This window comes from Pelmatolapia mariae, linkage group LG17 (genome assembly GCF_036321145.2).
Source record: "Pelmatolapia mariae isolate MD_Pm_ZW linkage group LG17, Pm_UMD_F_2, whole genome shotgun sequence".
NCBI lineage: Eukaryota > Metazoa > Chordata > Actinopteri > Cichliformes > Cichlidae > Pelmatolapia > Pelmatolapia mariae.
This window is the reverse complement of record NC_086242.1, coordinates 36,570,603-36,588,365: the sequence shown is the minus strand read 5'-3', so window position 1 is coordinate 36,588,365 and position 17,763 is coordinate 36,570,603. Positions and strand designations below refer to the sequence as shown.

General features: G+C 43.3%; 2 protein-coding genes across 4 annotated transcripts; one reads left to right on the top strand and one right to left on the bottom strand.

Moving 5' to 3' along the window:
* Nucleotides 1–52: 52 nt before the first annotated feature.
* Nucleotides 53–8,906, bottom strand: LOC134647167 (zinc finger protein 530-like). Of its 2 annotated transcripts, XM_063501388.1 has the most exons (9): nucleotides 8,630–8,906; nucleotides 7,649–7,851; nucleotides 7,408–7,506; nucleotides 7,201–7,296; nucleotides 6,776–6,886; nucleotides 5,075–5,198; nucleotides 3,878–4,979; nucleotides 2,377–2,429; nucleotides 53–1,333 (listed from the first exon to the last, which is right to left on the bottom strand). In XM_063501388.1, exons 1-9 carry the CDS (start codon nucleotides 8,661–8,663, stop codon nucleotides 66–68), a joined length of 3,090 nt encoding a protein of 1,029 aa, XP_063357458.1. In that variant the 5' UTR covers nucleotides 8,664–8,906; the 3' UTR covers nucleotides 53–65. The 2 variants fall into 2 exon arrangements, with proteins under 2 accessions (XP_063357458.1, XP_063357459.1); XM_063501389.1 differs by lacking the exon at nucleotides 7,201–7,296.
* A 255-nt stretch (nucleotides 8,907–9,161) lies between these two features.
* Nucleotides 9,162–17,535, top strand: selenoo2 (selenoprotein O2). Of its 2 annotated transcripts, XM_063500362.1 has the most exons (10): nucleotides 9,163–9,632; nucleotides 12,468–12,671; nucleotides 12,784–12,961; nucleotides 13,061–13,191; nucleotides 13,314–13,591; nucleotides 13,693–13,855; nucleotides 14,182–14,367; nucleotides 16,414–16,570; nucleotides 16,842–17,033; nucleotides 17,123–17,535. In XM_063500362.1, exons 1-9 carry the CDS (start codon nucleotides 9,199–9,201, stop codon nucleotides 17,007–17,009), a joined length of 1,899 nt encoding a protein of 632 aa, XP_063356432.1. In that variant the 5' UTR covers nucleotides 9,163–9,198; the 3' UTR covers nucleotides 17,010–17,033; nucleotides 17,123–17,535. The 2 variants fall into 2 exon arrangements, with proteins under 2 accessions (XP_063356433.1, XP_063356432.1); XM_063500363.1 differs by lacking the exons at nucleotides 16,842–17,033; nucleotides 17,123–17,535 and adding an exon at nucleotides 14,015–14,046 and having other exon boundaries at nucleotides 9,162–9,632; nucleotides 13,693–13,826; nucleotides 14,182–16,527.
* The last annotated feature ends 228 nt before the right edge of the window (nucleotides 17,536–17,763 follow it).

Below are 17,763 nucleotides of genomic sequence, written 5' to 3'. Positions count from 1 at the left end.
ACTTCTAGTCAGTGTGCTTTACCTGCAACACAATTCAAATGCAGTCAATACAATAAAAATCATTTCTATGGCAACTTCATGACGTGTGTCCTCTGATGCATTTTCAGATTATAAGACTGCCTGAAACCCTTCCCACATTCTCCGCAGACATAAGGTTTCTCCCCTGAATGTGTTCGCTGGTGTCTTTTCAGGCGGTTGGCACTCAGGAAGCTCTTGTCACACTCGTTGCAGGCGTATGGTCGGACTCCGGTGTGGTAACGCAGATGGATAGTAAGGTAGCAAGACTGAGTGAACTTCTTGCCACAGTGGGGACACTGGAAGGGCTTGTGGCCTGTATGGAATCGTTCGTGCTTCAAAAGCTCGGCGTGGGAGAAGAAACCCTTCCCACAATCAGAGCAGAGGTACGGCCTCTCACCTGAATGCGTCAGCTCGTGTCTGACAAGTGTTGCCTTGTACACAAAACTCTTGTCACACTGTGAGCAGCTGAAAACGTTTTCTCTGGTGTGGCAACGCTCGTGTTTCTTCATGTTGCGTTCTCTCTTGAAGCTCTTGCCGCAGAAAGAACACATGAATGGCATTTCCTTGGAGTGGATCTTCATGTGGCTCAGAAGACCTCCCTTGTAGAGGAAGCCCTTGCCACACTGTGTGCACGTGTGTGGCCGTTCTTTCTGATGAATACGCTGGTGTGCAGTAAGAGCTGCTCGGTAGGCAAAGCTCTTTCCACAGTTGCAGGTATGGACTCGTTCCTCCTGGTGAGTCTGGAGATGCCTGTTGAGGTAGCTGGCACAGCTGAAACTCAAATCACAGCGAGGACATTTGTAAGAATCCTCTGACTTGCCAGCATCCAGGCTGTGGGTCTTTAGGTGCCTCACCAGTGCTGACTTCCAGGTGAACGCGCGCCCACACTCTGAACACAGGTACTCCCCATTTTCCATGTGGGTGCTCTTGTGCTCTTTCTGAGCAGCCAGGGACTTGAAGACCTCCCCGCAGATCACACACTCGTACTGGCGTCCCAAGGTATGTGTCTGCTTGTGCCTCTCCAGCGACTGTTTGAAAGAGAAATGGCGCCCGCACTGGGAGCACGAGAAGGGCTGCTCACCTGTGTGGATGCGCTGATGGGCTTTTAGTAAGGAAAGGAACCTGAAGCTTTTCTCGCAGTCTGCACAACTAAAATTTCCCTCTTCATCTGTGAGTGCCTGAAGAAGTGACTTGTCCTCAGTGATCTCAACGGAGTGAACGTCATAGATGTGCTGCTGAACCTGTGCTTGTTCTGAGTGATGGAAGGAGCACTCAGGACAGGAGAAAGCAGCCGATGAGCTGTCTGCTGCAGAACCTGACAAAATGATCATAAATGAGAGTTTAAAAAAAAAACACATACTAAAAATAAAACAAAATCAATGTTGGATAAATTGTTATAACTTTTGTGTTTTAACAGTTACATGCTTTTATATTTTTTGTTGTTTAATAAGGTACTTCAGGCTTCCCAACATCTTTTTTCACTGCTATGCACTATAAGAAGCCACAGATACACCTAGCCTGTGACCCTAAATGCCATTTGACAGTTATATAAAGCACATTGAGGTGACTTGTTTTGAACAGCTCTAACTCAAAGGTTATTTATATAAAGTAAACTGAATGACATGATTCAAAGGTGACGAAGCTTTATTAGATATGTCATAATATAATACTTATACAAAAAAAAGTCGACTTTGAGGGGGGTCAGGTGGAATTTTTCCCCCTGTATTTTATTTGGAATTCAAAGTAATTCAAATTATTTTCTAGCATTAAAAAAAACTAAGCTCTCCTGTTTCCAAGTAGTTCATTATGTGGCAGCCTGACTTCGCACTGGCTTCATCAATCCTACCTTCATGTACAGTTTTTAAAATTAATTTAAGACTGTACCGATAACTCTATACACAGCAGGAATATTGACCAGGACAAGGTGAACTGGTTGTTCCACAATTGAGGATAAACCTCCAGATAACCTTGCTTTTGCTGTCAGATCCCCTGTGCCATGAAATCACCTGCCCAGTGAGCCAATCCTAACAGAATCAGTGACCTCCTTGATCACTTCTCATGCACACCCTTGTAGATTTGCGTTTATGTGATTTTTTTTTTTATGATCGCCCTTTTATTTTTACTATTTCAATTTCTTAATGGATTTTTTTATTCCTTTATTAGTGTGCTTGCGTTTTTAAAAAGGTGCTATATTAATAAAGTTATAATTTCTACACCTATCAATACTTTGACATTTATAATATTATTTTGTGTTATAAATCAACTTTCTATTCAATCTTATTTATGAATTGTTCTCTCTGTGATTTTGTATTAATGGTGCAAAGATTCAGTAACTTCAAAATGCTAAAGAACACTTGCTCTCATTAGCATCCTTCGACGAGACCACAGGTGACCCATATGAGTGTTCTGCACTGTAAAATAAAAGAGAAAAGAGACATTAATCAAAAATGATTTTAATCAGCCTCTTTCCCATTATTTTTATACTCAATCATATGTACAACTAAACTTGTAATATGTCTTGATGCATTCTCAATCATCCAGGAAAGTAAATCTCCAAAAGTTGAATCTGTTCATCTGGATGTAGCGTTTTGTGGGAGAAACGTTTCGTCACTCATCCAAGTGACTTCTTCAGTCTCAGCTGACTGCAGGTTTCCCCAAACCTTATAAACAGTACATTTGCATAATGACTGAAACCAGCCCACTGAAGGAACAATGGGCTGTGAGGTCAGTTCCTTAATCATACCTAAGGTTTGACTCTCATCATCCACTGGAGCACAAACTGGGTGTCATCAGGACGCTACAACACAGAGCGAACACCATCCCCACAGACACAGCAGCCAGGGAGGCAGCAGAACAGCACATCAAGAAGGCCCTGAGTAAATGTGGTTATCCCAGCTGGACTTTTGTCAAAGCTGGAAAGACACCTAAAGAAAGCTCCAGCCGATCCAGTAGAGAAGGACAACCGCTGCCCAAGTGACAACCTGTAGTGATCCCATATGTGTCAGGAGTATCGGAGCAGTCGAGACGCATTTTTTCTAAACACCGTGTCTCTGTGGCTTTTAAACCCCAAAATACGCTGCGCCAAAAACTGGTCCACCCCAAGGATCGGGTCCCCCGACACAAACAGAGCAACATAGTGTACGCTGTTAAGTGCCAGGAGGATTGCCAGGATTTATACATCGGGGAAACCAAACAACCTCTGGCGAAGCGGATGGCACAACACAGAAGAGCTACCTCGTCAGGCCAGGACTCTGCAGTCTATTTACACCTACAGGCCAGTGGACACTCTTTCAATGATGAGGATGTACACATCCTGGACAGGGAAGAACGCTGGTTTGAGCGCGGAGTCAAGGAGGCCATTTACGTGAAAAGGGAAAGACCATATCTGAATCGAGGAGGGGGCCTAAGGGTACATCTTTCGCCATCTTACAATGCTGTGATTGCAGCCATTCCCCAACTCTCTGTGAATGGTACTCATGGCCATTGATCAGTGTTCTTTGATCAGTGGGTTTTGGTCAGTGATTGTTGATCAATGGTCATGAGAATTTGCATAATTATGATTAAGGAACTGACCTCACAGCCCATTGTTCCTTCAGTGGGCTGGTTTCAGTCATTATGCAAATGTACTGTTTATAAGATTTGGGGAAACCTGCAGTCAGCTGAGACTGAAGAAGTCACTTGGATGAGTGACGAAACGTTTCTCCCACAAAACGCTACGTCCAGATGAACAGAATCAACTTTTGGAGATAAACTTGTAATAAAAAGTGTAAGCAAAACAGGATGCATCATGCCACCACAACAAAATCAGAAACTAGCTAAACCATATCTAAAACATGACGCATCAAAAGCAAGTTTTTACCAGCTTAAAGGCAAAGGCTTCAGTGGAGGAGGGTTTGCACTCGTGATCTCTTTCCTGCTTTTAGTCATCATTTGCTTCTGTAAATTTATCAGCTGGATCTTCATGGTTGGTCTGCGTTTGCGCCCACTTGTGCGGACCTTGACTGGAGTAATGACATGATTGTCAGGTTCAGAGATGAGACCCTGAGGCTCTCTGCCCTTATGTTGCTCACCCTCTGGGCTGCAGTTATCATATGCCTGCACCTGGCACTGCAGTTCAGAGAGTTCAACATTAGCCTCACTGATGTTGGCCTCGGCCATCGCAAAGTCTTTCCCATCTTCACAGCGGTCTGTAGGCACGTTTGCAGTCTGCTCATCAGTGTGAGTTTTTAGATGCCTCGCAAGCGACAGCTCCCAGTTAAATGTCTTGTTGCACTGCTGGCAGGTGTAAACGCAGTCTTTCATGTGCGTTTGCTTGTGCTCAGTGCGTGCTGACAGGGAGTTGAAGGTCTTTCCGCAGATGAGGCAGTTGTACTTGCGCCCAGTTTTGTGTGTGTGCCGGTGTCTGTCGAGGGACTGCCTGAAGGAGAAGCAGCGGCCACAGTCGCTGCAACGGTGAGGGCGCTCCCCGGTGTGGATGACTCTGTGGGCAATTAGTGAAGACGCAAACTTGAATTTCTTTTCGCAGTCAGGGCAGTCATGCGGCCCCGCAGGCATTACAGGCTGAGGGGATGCCGAGTCAACCATGTTCACTTCTGAATGGGCGTTTAATTTTTCTTTTCTTTCTTTCTCATCTGCTTCACCTGACCCCCCTTCCTTGGCTCTCTCTTCAGCAAATGTGACCAATGAATCTTCAGCCACTGCATTAGCACCTCTTCCTTCAAAGCAGTGTTCTCCCATCAGCACTTCAATATCAGTGCTTGGACCCAATTCAACCTCTGCATAATCAGTCACTGCGATTATTTCAACTGCAATGTCATCCACAAATGTCACAGTGTGTGCGTCTTCACTGGTACCCTGTAGTGGATCTGACTCGTTGGCCTGTTCTATGCATTTTGATCCTCTGCTGGGGAGGACTGCAGAGAGTGAGGAAACGATGCTGTCGCCCATACTTGAAGGTGGAACTGCACAAACGGAATGAGGCAGATTCATGAGTTACTTCCACAGGTTTGCAGAAAAATGTAAAATACAATTGATGCGATTGCAGGAAGTGACTAACCATGTTGCTCTAAATGCGCGAGGTTTTTGTGGTGTTGGAGTAGATTTTTCAGATCTGCAGGTTCACAGACTGCATGAACACAATCCTCCAATGCAGAGGATTCAGCTCTGAGCCAGGACACAGTCTGTGGCAAAGGTAATAAATATGCAGTATACTTGAATTAATTACCTAAACACAGGTTTGAACTTCAAAAATAGCTTAAAAATGACCTGAACCATTGGTATTTCAAGTAAAATGTGCCTTTACTGTAGTTCAGGCATTATTAGTACAAGTGATTAAATAAATGAAAAGGCCTAAGTCCTCCTCAGAAGTGCAGACAGTTACCAGTTCCTAAACAGCGTTACTAATGCACGTGGCATTAATAGCAGTGACATAATGTAGTATGTATTAATCACAAACTTTATCTTTTTCCATATGTCATAACAGGTGACACTACAATAAGTAGGTTTTAAAATATTAGGTCACAGCTTTCATTTAAGAGCATTAATTTGTTACGTGTTGACTCAACCTTTTGCAGTTTTCTACACATCTATAATACAGACCCATACAGGTTCCTAAAATTACAACAGGTGTAAGATTCATCACTGGTTTAGGACTAAGAATGCAGAAGCATTTTAATAATATTATTATTATTCATAATGATATATTATTATAATAATATATTGTTAACAAAAATACATTTTTAACTTATTTTGACTCATTTAACATATAATTTATCAGCAGTAATTTCTTGTGTCATTGGGCTTGAAACTTTACTAAAACTGACTGCTCAGAGTAAAGTATGCTGACACAGTGGGCGGTGGAGAGCTAAACAAAGACACCAAGTTAGACAAATACAAGGATACAAGGATCTCTTATCCATTTACCTTTAAGAGTTAGACAAAAAACACATTTTGTGAACTGACGAGCATGAGCATATAGTGCAAAGACTACTGGAATAAATGCTACATGGACAGAAAGTTGTAGGTTTTCAACCAGTTTTGTTGTTTGGATTTTATACAACAACTTTTTATTGTTATTGTATATTAAAAAATATTTTTAAAAAATCTTAAAAAAATCTGAAGCCAGATAGCACAAATATATCCTGGGTATACTGAACTTGCTTCATAGTACAGGGCCCATGACTCGCTGCCTGACTGAGGGTTCAGCAATTTTCCCAGCAACTATCATCAACCTCGAGCAACCAATCACAACCAGTCAGGCACACTCATTTTTCCCTCATGACCAGTGGCTACAAGATGGTTGTGGACTGGTCTTTAGGCCTGAGTGACTGGGGCCTTACTCACTTGATCCTACATTGTCACCATGATTGTCCAAAATGGCAGACAACTTAATGTCACATCTCTATAAAACCTCAGTACATCACTATCACCATGCCTGTAATAATAAACACAAAGTAGAATTGCCAACTTTCTGACATCAAAGACTCAAATGACTGAAGCTTCATATATGCTGTATTAAACTGCATTAAACTTAAGAGCTGTACCAAATAGCTGTAAACATACAATTAATAGGGGTGTTTTTTGGTAATTTTGTGGGAAACCTCCATATAACATTTCCTTTATATTACCACATCAGTATTTGTACAATAATCCTATATAGTGACTCACTAAATCATAGTGATTTATTGAACAATTTTTATTGTTACTCAGTTTTAGGAGTTAAGTGTCACACTGTATTTATCAGTACAACACCTCTCACCTGCTCAACGTCAGGAACAGGCAGCAGTTGAGCCAGTCGACAGTAGAACTCCCAAAACAGCGTCTGCAGATCACGGTCATACTGAGGTCCAAACTCTGCAGGAAAGACTTCCTGTGATAAAAATAATGTTACTGGAACCCAAATAAAAACCACACCCAGGCATTGCAGCAGTGTAATATATTATTTTAACATTTTAACCCCTAAAAATAATACATTTTGGATATTTTGTTTATGTCATCATTATTATCTTTTATGGAATTTTCATTCATGCATTCTTAATTACAATAAACAATAAAGAACATGGTATATTGTAGCTTGATAACAATAATGACAACAGAAATCTGCTTCATATGAAGTTTACTGTCACTACAAATAACACGATTGGGTGCATTTGGTTTAACGGGTTGTAAATTATGCTGCCTCACCGTGAAAAAGTCTTGTCTCTCTTCAGGGTCTTTGAGGAGAGTCTGAATCAACTCAAGAAAGGTAACTGTAACATCTTCCTCTTTTGAGGCTTCTATCTGCAACACGTATAAAAATTATGTTCCTCATAAAGCCATGACTAAGCGGATTAAGGGTCAAACACAGGTGTGCTGAATATGAAAACTTAATCTATGTGTATAAACACTCACATCTACCAGGGTGGCGTGTGGCGATTTAACCTTGTCCAGGTAAGGCATGATAAACTCAGGTTTCACAAGGTCTTCATTTCGACACAATTCAAGGATATACTGTTGAGGGGAAGAAAAAAAGTAGAAAAGCCCTTTGTTCACAGCAGAGTTTACTAGTCATGTAGTTTATCTGCATCCATGAGGGTGATGAGCCTAAAGCCTTATTTTATTTTATTTTTAAATAACTCGCATTAGTACTCACTCTAGCTCTTAACCCTAGGTTCAGTTGAGTCCTGTGTTTGCACATTAGCAGCTCAGGGACCATATCCACCACTAATGAGACAAACTCTGCCACCTTCCAGTAGTTCATCACGTCCTGTTTCTTTAGCACCTGCCACATTGATGCTGTCATAAGCTGCAAAGGAGATACCAGAAGGCGCAGTGATGCCAGAGGTAATGAGTCACCTGTAAAGCAAAAGAAACCACTGAAAGCTGTACTTCCATTTATGCTGAACCAAAAGCCCATCATTTCAGACAATCCAGTTTAAAAAAAAAAAAAGGTTGCATGCCCTGTAAAATTTAATTAATAACAATGAAATTTAATTATGTATGCAAATAATTTACATCTTACATTTAATTGAGAATAGGACAAAAATTGTATATAGACACCATATTGGAAAATCACATTAGCTTGTGATGTTAACGATTACGTTACACTAAAATATATATATGATTTTGGGATGTAAATTGTAAGTTATCATTTACAGTTACTTCCGAGACATTATGTGATTTTTTTGTATTGAATGATAAAAAACGGTATAATCAATAAAACAAATATGGTGTTAGATAATAATATTCTGTAGTTCACAGTGAGCAAAAGCGTTTTCGTTCATTAGCTACTGGAGCTTTTTGTTTTTGAATGCAACCTCCAAGTGAATGTTCAACAACAACAATGTTTCTCAAACTCCGTTACCTTCATTTTCCCCATGTTTGCTACCTAGTCTGTACATTCAGCATTCACGTTCATAAGACATGCGTGTAAAATTATTTGTCAAGGTAACCTTAGCACTCAGGAATAAGACAATAAGCTAGCATACAGAGCTAATTTCAAAGGTATGTTGTATACTTAAGCTAATTTAGCTAGGTACGAATCCCTAAATGTCTGCGTTAACCCAACTGTGACCTGCTCCTAATTGTTTAGAAAATGTGTTTTAGTGTGTTAAGTGTTCCTCCACAAACCGACCTCTGGAGGTGGCCATTAAAACTCCTGAATCCATCTTCTTCTCGGATCGGTGCTGAAAAGTTTGAGTAGCTGCTATTAGCTGTTAGCCTGACAACTACCCACACAGCCAGAGGAAGACACAGCTCTGAACGCGGTCGTTATCCAACTGGAAGCTCTTTTCTAAATTAAGCGAGATGCTAGAGGAAAAACGTATGAATATTAAAAACACACATATTTACATGATACATGTTACATTTTCGTTGCTAAGGGCTTCTTCTTCTTTATATAGGGTTTTTTTTTACGTTACGTTACAATCTTCGTCTTGTTACCGCCATCTGCTGGAGATTCTTTGTATCACGTCCTATGTTCCCCCAAATAAACTTCTTTTGCCCCCACCCCTTTTTTTTCCAAATAGCACTGATGACAAATTATTATATTTCTAAACTTAATAATTTCATACACATAATTTAGACCTCATAGAACGGAATCCTTGGGCCTATTTCACACTCGTTGACATTACAAAGTCTCACACACCACCACACAGCTGTGATTATGAATGACTGGCTCATATTAAGCCGCACAACGTCTTCATGGAGTCTGCTGAGTGTGTTCCATCGGCTCTGGGGCGCTTACCTTTCAATAACACCGTACTGAAAAAACTACCAATAGATGACTCGGACCAACCCGGGTCTCGGGTGGTGCCAGAGGCTTGTTTCTCCCGAATTCGGGCTCTCCAACCGCTGGTCCGACCTGTTTTTGTGGCACTATCCCAGCCAGCACTCTCTCTACTGGGCCTGAGTGCGCATGAGGTGCTCAGCGATCCTCTGGGTCCGGAGTATATGAGCGGCTCCAGGCTGTTCCCGGGCTCCGAACCAGCAGCGCACTGCTACAGCGGGCACCAGTTCGGGCTGTTTGCGGGTCAGCTCGGAGATGGGGCTGTGATGTATCTCGGGGAAGTGGAGTCTTGTGCACACGGGAGATGGGAGATTCAGGTGAAAGGCGCAGGAGTCACACCTTACTCCAGGTATTGTTTGCTTCCCTTAACCTCCTAGGACCTGGCGTGCACATATGTGGACATCACATTTTGGGTTGTCTAGACCAAAATACTAAATTTTGCTCTACAAGAGTTCAGGTCTTAGGAGGTTAATGAACACGTGAATAATCTCAGTTTTCAAACATTATACAGACTCATCTCAAGGACAAAGTTGATATTTATACATCCGGGACCGTTTTTCCTCTTGCTAAATGATAAATAAGGTCACTTCAGTAAGTGACATAGCAAACATTAGTATAGCTCACGTGAAAGCGTTCACCCGGGCAGAGCTGCTTAAGAGATTAACTGCCTGGCACACATTAAATGCTGCTCAATGGCTGTGTGGCTGGTACAAATAAACGCATGCAGCCTCTCCAGCTTATTTGATTAGTGTAGGGGTGTCCAATTAAAAGTTAAGGAGGTTAAGCAGAGAAAGTTTCCTCTAACAGAGGTCCAAAATATCATACTATTCCAAAAGCGTTATATGCACAGCAAACATCTGACTGTCAACTAAAAGAAAGAAAGTAGCTATAATTCAGCAGTCTTGCAATCCATTATTTATTATTATTTTCACACTGACCTGGGGGTAAAAAGCTTTTGAAAAGGTTTTCTTCAAATTAAAAATAAATCAGTAAATAAAAAATGAAAGGATGTAGTTTTTCAATCTTTCCTAACCACATTTCTAGCACTCTTTTTTTTTTTTTTTTTTTTTTTTTTAAACCTGTCCCATTTGGTTCTTTTGCCATCAGAATTATTGTCTAAAGGCGAAGAAAGATGCCCAACGGATTTACTTTACCAAATGGACCATCCCAGCCTTGCCGTAATGGTCCATTTGATTCACCTTTTATTGGTTATTTTATTTTCACTTGCTGAATACGGGACAGACTTGACTGGTGGAAAGAAAGGGGAGAAAGAAAGAGGGAAAGAAAAAAAACTGAGAAGAGGGATGGGGAAAAAGGGCAAAAAACAAAAACCAACAGAATAAGCAGACAAAAAATACATATATCGATCACCTGGATCACCTGTTGAGAAAGAAAAAAGAAAGCAAGCAGAAGAAAACGAGAGTAATAAACAACATCACAATGATATATGGGAATATGATAGTAAATACTAAATATTAAACATTATTGTGCAGCACGTGAGATCGACAGCGCACAGTGTGCTTTGAGGTAGGAGCCAAAAAGGGTGTAGTTTGTGTGTGTGATCACCTGTGTGTACATCTGTGAGCATGGACGCGCTTGTTTTTTTAAAAGGTTCCTTCATGTAATGATCTGCTAGAGGGTGTGGGGGGCCACTGCCCCGTCCTCCAGGGCATGAAGCAGGTATGGAGGAGATCGAAACTCCAGACATCCAGAGGCCCCCAGAACACAAGAGACCAAGGAAGACCAACAGAGGGGCAGCCGCGCCACTATCCCAGAAAGAGCTGAGGAGAGTCCCAGATGAGGGGTCACTCAGCAGCCGCGGAGCAGAAGCCAGGGGGGGTTGCAGTGACGTGCCCATGAGCTCCGCCGGCAGCCAGCTGCGCCTGAGTGACCGAGCCCCGGGCCGAGAGGCCGAGGGCACCCCATCGCTGAAGTGGCCCGAGCGAGCCCCAGGCTCCAGGCCCCGATAAGCAGCCGCCAAGGAGTGAGCCGGTGTGTACCTGGGCACCCACCCCCGGACACAAAGAACCACCAACGCACCGATGTCTGAGGGCGTCCGCCACCGGCAGGGGAAGTGGTGGGGGGAGATAGGCCTCCAAACCTTGGAGGGCCTGAGATGTCCCCAGAGAGGTGGCGTCTGATACCCAACCTGACATATAGACACAGACATACAGGCACACACAGATACAAACATCCATTCCCACCCTCATGCTCTCATAGGCAATTACTCCACACTCAACCAACGTGGAGACAGACATAAAGAGACGCTGTACACACAATCATACTCCCCAAGCGTACTCTAAGAACCGGGTCTAGGTACCCTTGCCCCTGGAGGGGGAAACTGCACCCAGACCCAGGTAGTGTTACCCTTTTCCCTGCGGTGGGGAGAAGCAGACCGCCCCGACTCCGCAGCAGCAGGGAGGCCCCACATTCCAGACCCCAGTCGGACGGCCAACTCCTCCTCCTAGCCTCCCCGCTCTAGCAGGCCGCAGAGAACGGGGGTGTAGGAAGACTCCAAACCTCCCTCCACCTGCTCATATGTAGTGTTGATGTATGTGTGTTCTAAGGTGCATTTAAAACCCAGGAGGGCATGGAGCTACCTGCCAGAGCAGCAGGTAAGCGTATAGCCCCTCCTGCTAGCCCTCAATGTCTACGTGTATTTAAAATTGAGAGGTGGGCAACGACGCCAGGGGTGAGGTGTACACCCTGATGGTCTTTTGGAATCCGTGTAGCGTGCCCACCCCCAAGATCCTATATGTATGTGTAATGAGAGTGTGAGTAATGTGAATGTCTAAGTTGTGGGATAAAATTGAGGCAGAGGCAGCCAGAAGGGGACGGGGGGGGGGGGGGGGGGGGGGGGATGCCTCCTCTGCACCCTGGTGACATACCCCTACCCCAAGGCCCTGCATGTGTGGGTGATTGTGGTGGAGCGGGAAGAGGGAGGCAGCTGGAGATGGGGAGGGAAGGAAGGGAGGGGCAAGTGACCCCTCCCTGGGGCCAGCTCCCCCGCTGACCCCAGTAGGCACCCCCATACTCTGCAACCCGCCAGGGAAAGGGGGCCCAGGCCCATCCCATGGCTTCCCAGTGGATGAAGTTAGCTAAAAAAAAAATCTGCTTTAAGGACCATTGGATGCAGCTAAAGTTAAGGGGGAATAATCTGACATATATATTTGGATTTTCTCAGAGACGGCGATGGCAGGAAGGTGCTGCGCTCTAGCATCAGAGAGTTCCTTTGCAGCGAGGCCATGGCTGCCTTAGGGATACCCAGCACTCGTGCAGCATCCCTTGTCACCTCTGACCTTTATGTCAGCAGAGATCCACTCAACAATGGCCAACGCATTCTCGAGCGCTGCTCGGTTGTCCTTCGTGTCGCTCCTACATTCATCAGGTTGCCACACAGGAAGCAGTATAGAGAGAAAAATATAAGCAATAATGGTGTTGTTAAAAAACAGATGCTATCATGGCTCTTTCTCTTTTCTTTTTTTTTTTCTTTTTTGAAGGTTTGGCTCTTTTGAAATCTTTCTGGGCCGAGATGAATTCTCAGGTCTGCAGGGTCCCAGTGCCGGGCGGGATGATATCCGTGCTCAGCTGCTGGATTATATTGGTGACACTTTTTATCCTCAAATTCAGCAGGCTCACAGCATCCGGAAAGACAGGAATTTGGCGTTTTTCAGAGAGGTGAGAACTAACAAAAATTTCACGTGTTTTACTCTCCGTTTAGGTTGGTTCATTCCATGCTGGTGTGTCAGTTTTCAGTTTCTACTTGTTTATTTTCAGGTGATGACTCGAACTGCTAGGCTAGTGGCCCAGTGGCAGTGTGTTGGCTTTTGCCATGGTGTCCTTAATACAGACAACATGAGCATCCTGGGTCTTACCCTGGACTATGGCCCCTTTGGCTTCATGGAGAGGTATGCAGCAGGAAGTAGAAGCCTTACAGTCTAACTATGCAGTGTTTGGAGACATAGTAACTGAAAATTACATTCTGTGCTTGTATTATATGATACATGATGACCGTCTTTCTGTGTGTCAGATTTGATCCAGACTTTGTCAGCAATGCCTCAGACAAAAAGAGGCGCTACTCGTACCAAGCACAGCCATCTGTGTGCCGCTGGAACCTGGCTCGCCTAGCTGAGGCGTTGGGCTCTGAGCTTGATCCAGCAGAGGCAGGAGCCGTCCTGGATGAATTCATGCCCACGTATGAGGCGTTCTACCTATCTATCATGAGGAAAAAGCTGGGCCTTGTAAGAATACAAGAGGCAGAGGACCGAGAGCTTGTATCAGATCTGTTGCGTGTCATGCACAACACAGGTTAAAAAAAAAAGGATTCTTGGAAGCCTAACCATTAAACCACCTATATGTCCTCTCCCTCTCACTCTGTCACCATTGTGCTTTGGTATTATGCCTTCCAGGTGCCGATTTCACAAACACCTTCCACTTGCTGAGTCGTGTCCCCTGGCCTGAAGAGGGCGATAGTGAAAGAGCCACTGTGGGCTCAGTGGTGGACCTCATCCTAGAGCAGTGTGCCTCTATTGAGGAGCTAAAGGTGGCTAATAAGCCAACAATGGAAGATCGGTGAGGGGGTGTATGGTGGCTGATGTTCTTTTCATAGAACAACCAGAACATGTATATAAGGTCTGCCAATTGCCCACCATATACTCCCAATGTTACTCGAATCTTTGCTTACCACTGTAGTTTCAAATCGTTACATCTGTTTTTCTTTTTATATGCTAGCAATTTGGGAGCCAATCTTACCAAGATAATATGTAAGTTAAATTTAAGCTTTGTGGTATTTTAAATGGGTATATTGTGGAAGACTCTAATATGTATATATGGAAAAACCAAGAAGCACTAGAGGTGGACTTAAAATGAACTTTAAACATAACCATGTCTCTTTTTAGTGAACTGGCAATGATCCTGTCTCTGGCACAAACCAATCCACTCATGTTTGGGATGGTGGCAGACAGCCCAGGTATGACCCAACAGCTTGAATTATTGGGCCGACTCAAGGAGCTCGTCGAGACCAACGAAGATGACCTTAAAAGGAAGCAACGTGATGACTGGATCCACTGGATTGGTCGATACAGGTATGAAAAGAAAGCCAGAATTTTTTTAATGGCTTCTACAAAAGCGGCTGGTGCAGCACATTAATTGAAAAGCTGATTTGGTCCCTAGATCCTCCAATCTGCAAGAGCACTTGAGCACAGCACATGCACAATCAATCACAAGCACAAGGTACTTGTGATTGATTGTGTTGCACTTTGATTTGTTGGAATAGCATCGCTGACGAATGTTTGCCAGAAAAACTGAAAAGAAGATGCAAAACAAAAGAACAATTGTTGTATTCTACATCGGCGGTCCCCAACCTTTTTTGCACCATGGACCGGTTTATGTCCGACAATATTTTCACGGACCGGCCTTTAAGGTGTAGCGGATAAATACAACAAAATAAAACCAGTATAAAACCAAAAAAAAAGAAGAAGATTTATTCATAACACACGGGAAAAGACCCAGGGAAACCGAGTTAACAATAAAAACGATAAAAAAATAACGACAAAAACCGATAAAAACCATGACTTTCACACCTGAGCCTCAACTTTCGCTGACCGTTACCAAACGACTCACAGACCAGTACCGGTCCGTGGCCTGGGGGTTGGGGACTGCTGCTCTACATAAGGGACATCAAACTCATTTTATATAGTGGGCAGCACACATCTTCACACACCCCCGTTCTCTGTTATCCATTGGGGCGGAGGGGCTGGAAGGAGGTGTTGGCCGTCCGATTGGGGTCTGGGATGTGGGGCCTCCCTGCTGCTGCGGAGCTGGGGGCGGTCTGCTTGCCTCCACCCCAGAGGAAAGGGTAACACCTCCTGGGTCTCCTGGGTGCGGTTTCCCCCTCTGGGGGCGAGGGTACCTGGACCTGGGGTATAGAGTATGTTTGGGGAGTGTGATTGTGTGTGCAGTGTGTATTTGTGTCTGTCTTTACGTTGGGTGAGTGCCGAGTGTTTGTATATGTGTGCATGAGGGTGGGAATGCACGTTTGTGTCTGTGTGTGCCTGTTTGTCTGTGTCTATATGTCAGGTCGGGTCTCAGACTCCACCTCTCTGGGAACATCTCAGGCCCTCCAAAGTATGGAGGCCTATCTCCCCTCACCACACTCCCTGCTGGTGGCTGATGCCCTCAGGCGTTGGTGCGTTGGTGGTTCTTGGTGTCCGGGGCTGGCCGCTCAGGTATGTACAGGCTGGACCTCCTCCATGCCTGCTTCATGCCCTGGGGGACGGGGCTATGTCTCCCTACACCCTCTAGCAGATTATTACATGGAGAAACCTTTTGAATACAAGCGCGCTCATCCACACAGGTGTGCACACAGGTGTGCACTGTTCATAGGCACAAACTACACCTTTCTTGGCTGCTACCTCAAAGCACATTGTGCTGTCGGTCCTGCGTGCTGCAAAACAACATTCAATATTTAGTATTTACTGTTAATTACACTTAGCTAGATTAATGCGATGGTGTTGTGTTTATTATGTTGCGCTCTTTTTTTGCATGTTTTCTCTCTTTTTTTTCTCTCAACAGGTGATCCGGGAGATTTTTTTTCTTTTCAAGTGTCCTTTCTCACTGTCCCTCTTCCCCTCTGTTTTTCTTTTCCTTCATCTTTCTTTCTCCCTTTCCTATCCCCCAGACATGTCTGTCTTGTTTGTGACAACTGAAAATAAAATAAAATAAAATAAATAATAACAACAAAGGTCGATCAAGTGGACCAATACAGCAAGGCCGTGATGATCCACTTGGTAAAGTAAATCCGTTGGGTATATTTGTTGGCCTTCAGACAACAATTCTGACGGCTAAAGAACCAAACGGGATAAGCAGAAAACAAAAAAACAAACAAAAAAATAAAATAAATAAATATATATATATATATTTTTTTTTTTTTTTCATGGGACCATGAAAGGAAGCTAAAGTACCGGAAAGAAGCCACGTATGCACAAAACACCGCACCACAGTGCTGCCTAGCTAAATATCTGTTTATGCTGATTTACACATTGTTTCAGATTGTATGAATCAGCAGGAATGTCTGTTTTACCCCCCATCATTTTTCTACCATCTTGCTTTTTTATGTGTTTAAATCTCAGGAGGCGTTTAGGACGGGAGTGTGATAGCACAAGAGACTTACCTGTTATCATAAAGGAGCGACTCAAAGTGATGAACGGCATCAACCCCCGTGTGGTCTTACGCAATTACATTGCTCAGAATGCAATTCAAGCTGCAGAAAAAGGAGACTTCTCTGAGGTTAGGCAACATTTTTTTTCATGAAACTTTAATGTAGTCCTTAAGGAGTGTGAATTTCTCATTGAAGTGCTTGTTTACCTCAGCATTATTGTTGGAATTAATTGAAGTGAGTACAAGTCAGTTAAACTGACTCCGTCACTAGGTGGAGAAAAACATGTTTCAGTCATCACCTGCCTTGTTGCATGTCTAGCAGCTGTTTCATTTCTTTGAGTGAACTTATTGTACCTCCAGTTAGAGGTCATTTAAAGGTTATTGTCAACGTGTCCTGCAGATTGTTAGGGTTCTCAAAGTTCTCGAGAAACCATATTCTGATCCTGAAACTTTGTTCGGACCTGATGGATGTGGTGAGATGGAGCACAGTGGGGCGGAGCTGGATGTTGCATATGACAGGAAGCCTCCAGCCTGGGCACAAACAGTTTGTGTCACATGATCCTCATAAAGCCTCCCAAGCAGGTGGAGGAAGGTCTGTAGGACAGCAATTTTACAAGCAAATGATATCTGTTGTTGCCATTTTGTTATCAACAACTCACTTATTTTCCATTTTCTCCTCAGACTTTATTTCCTGCTTCCTGTTAGGAGGATGTGATGCAGTCCTCTGTGTTCTGGTGTTCATCGTTGTGCAATTAGTTTGGTATTTGTGTGATCAAACGCTTTTATTTCAGTGTGCAAATGTGTCTGATGAAAAGACTAAAAAATAGACAAACAGAAACGTCACTGCTGATGAAGTATGATGGCTCAGGCTACCAGTCACACAATGACCTGCCTGGGCTTGAAACACACAAATATAGTTTTATAGAAAAATAAAATGAACTTTAGGATATAGCTGTAATAGTAACAAAATTAAGAAGTTTAAACTGCTGAACATGATATGATTAGTGGCCTAAGCATGTGAGAATTTGTGGGTATTAGTTAATAACAATATGTTGTTTGTTAAAAAACATGATTTTAGACCTGTTAATTAAAGTCCCAAAAAATCATTTGCAAATAACAGCCAGTATACTTTACAGCATTTTATTCCTCATTATTTTGTAATTTCTCAAATGTGTTTATTTTTTATTATTTGTTCACTATAATCATGTACATGTCTTACATTTACTCAGAAATAGTAATAGCAATACAGATAGATGATCGTTAGTAAGAAAGCCAGTGTGATTTAGTTACATACCATCTAGGGCAGGGGTCTCAAAGTCCAG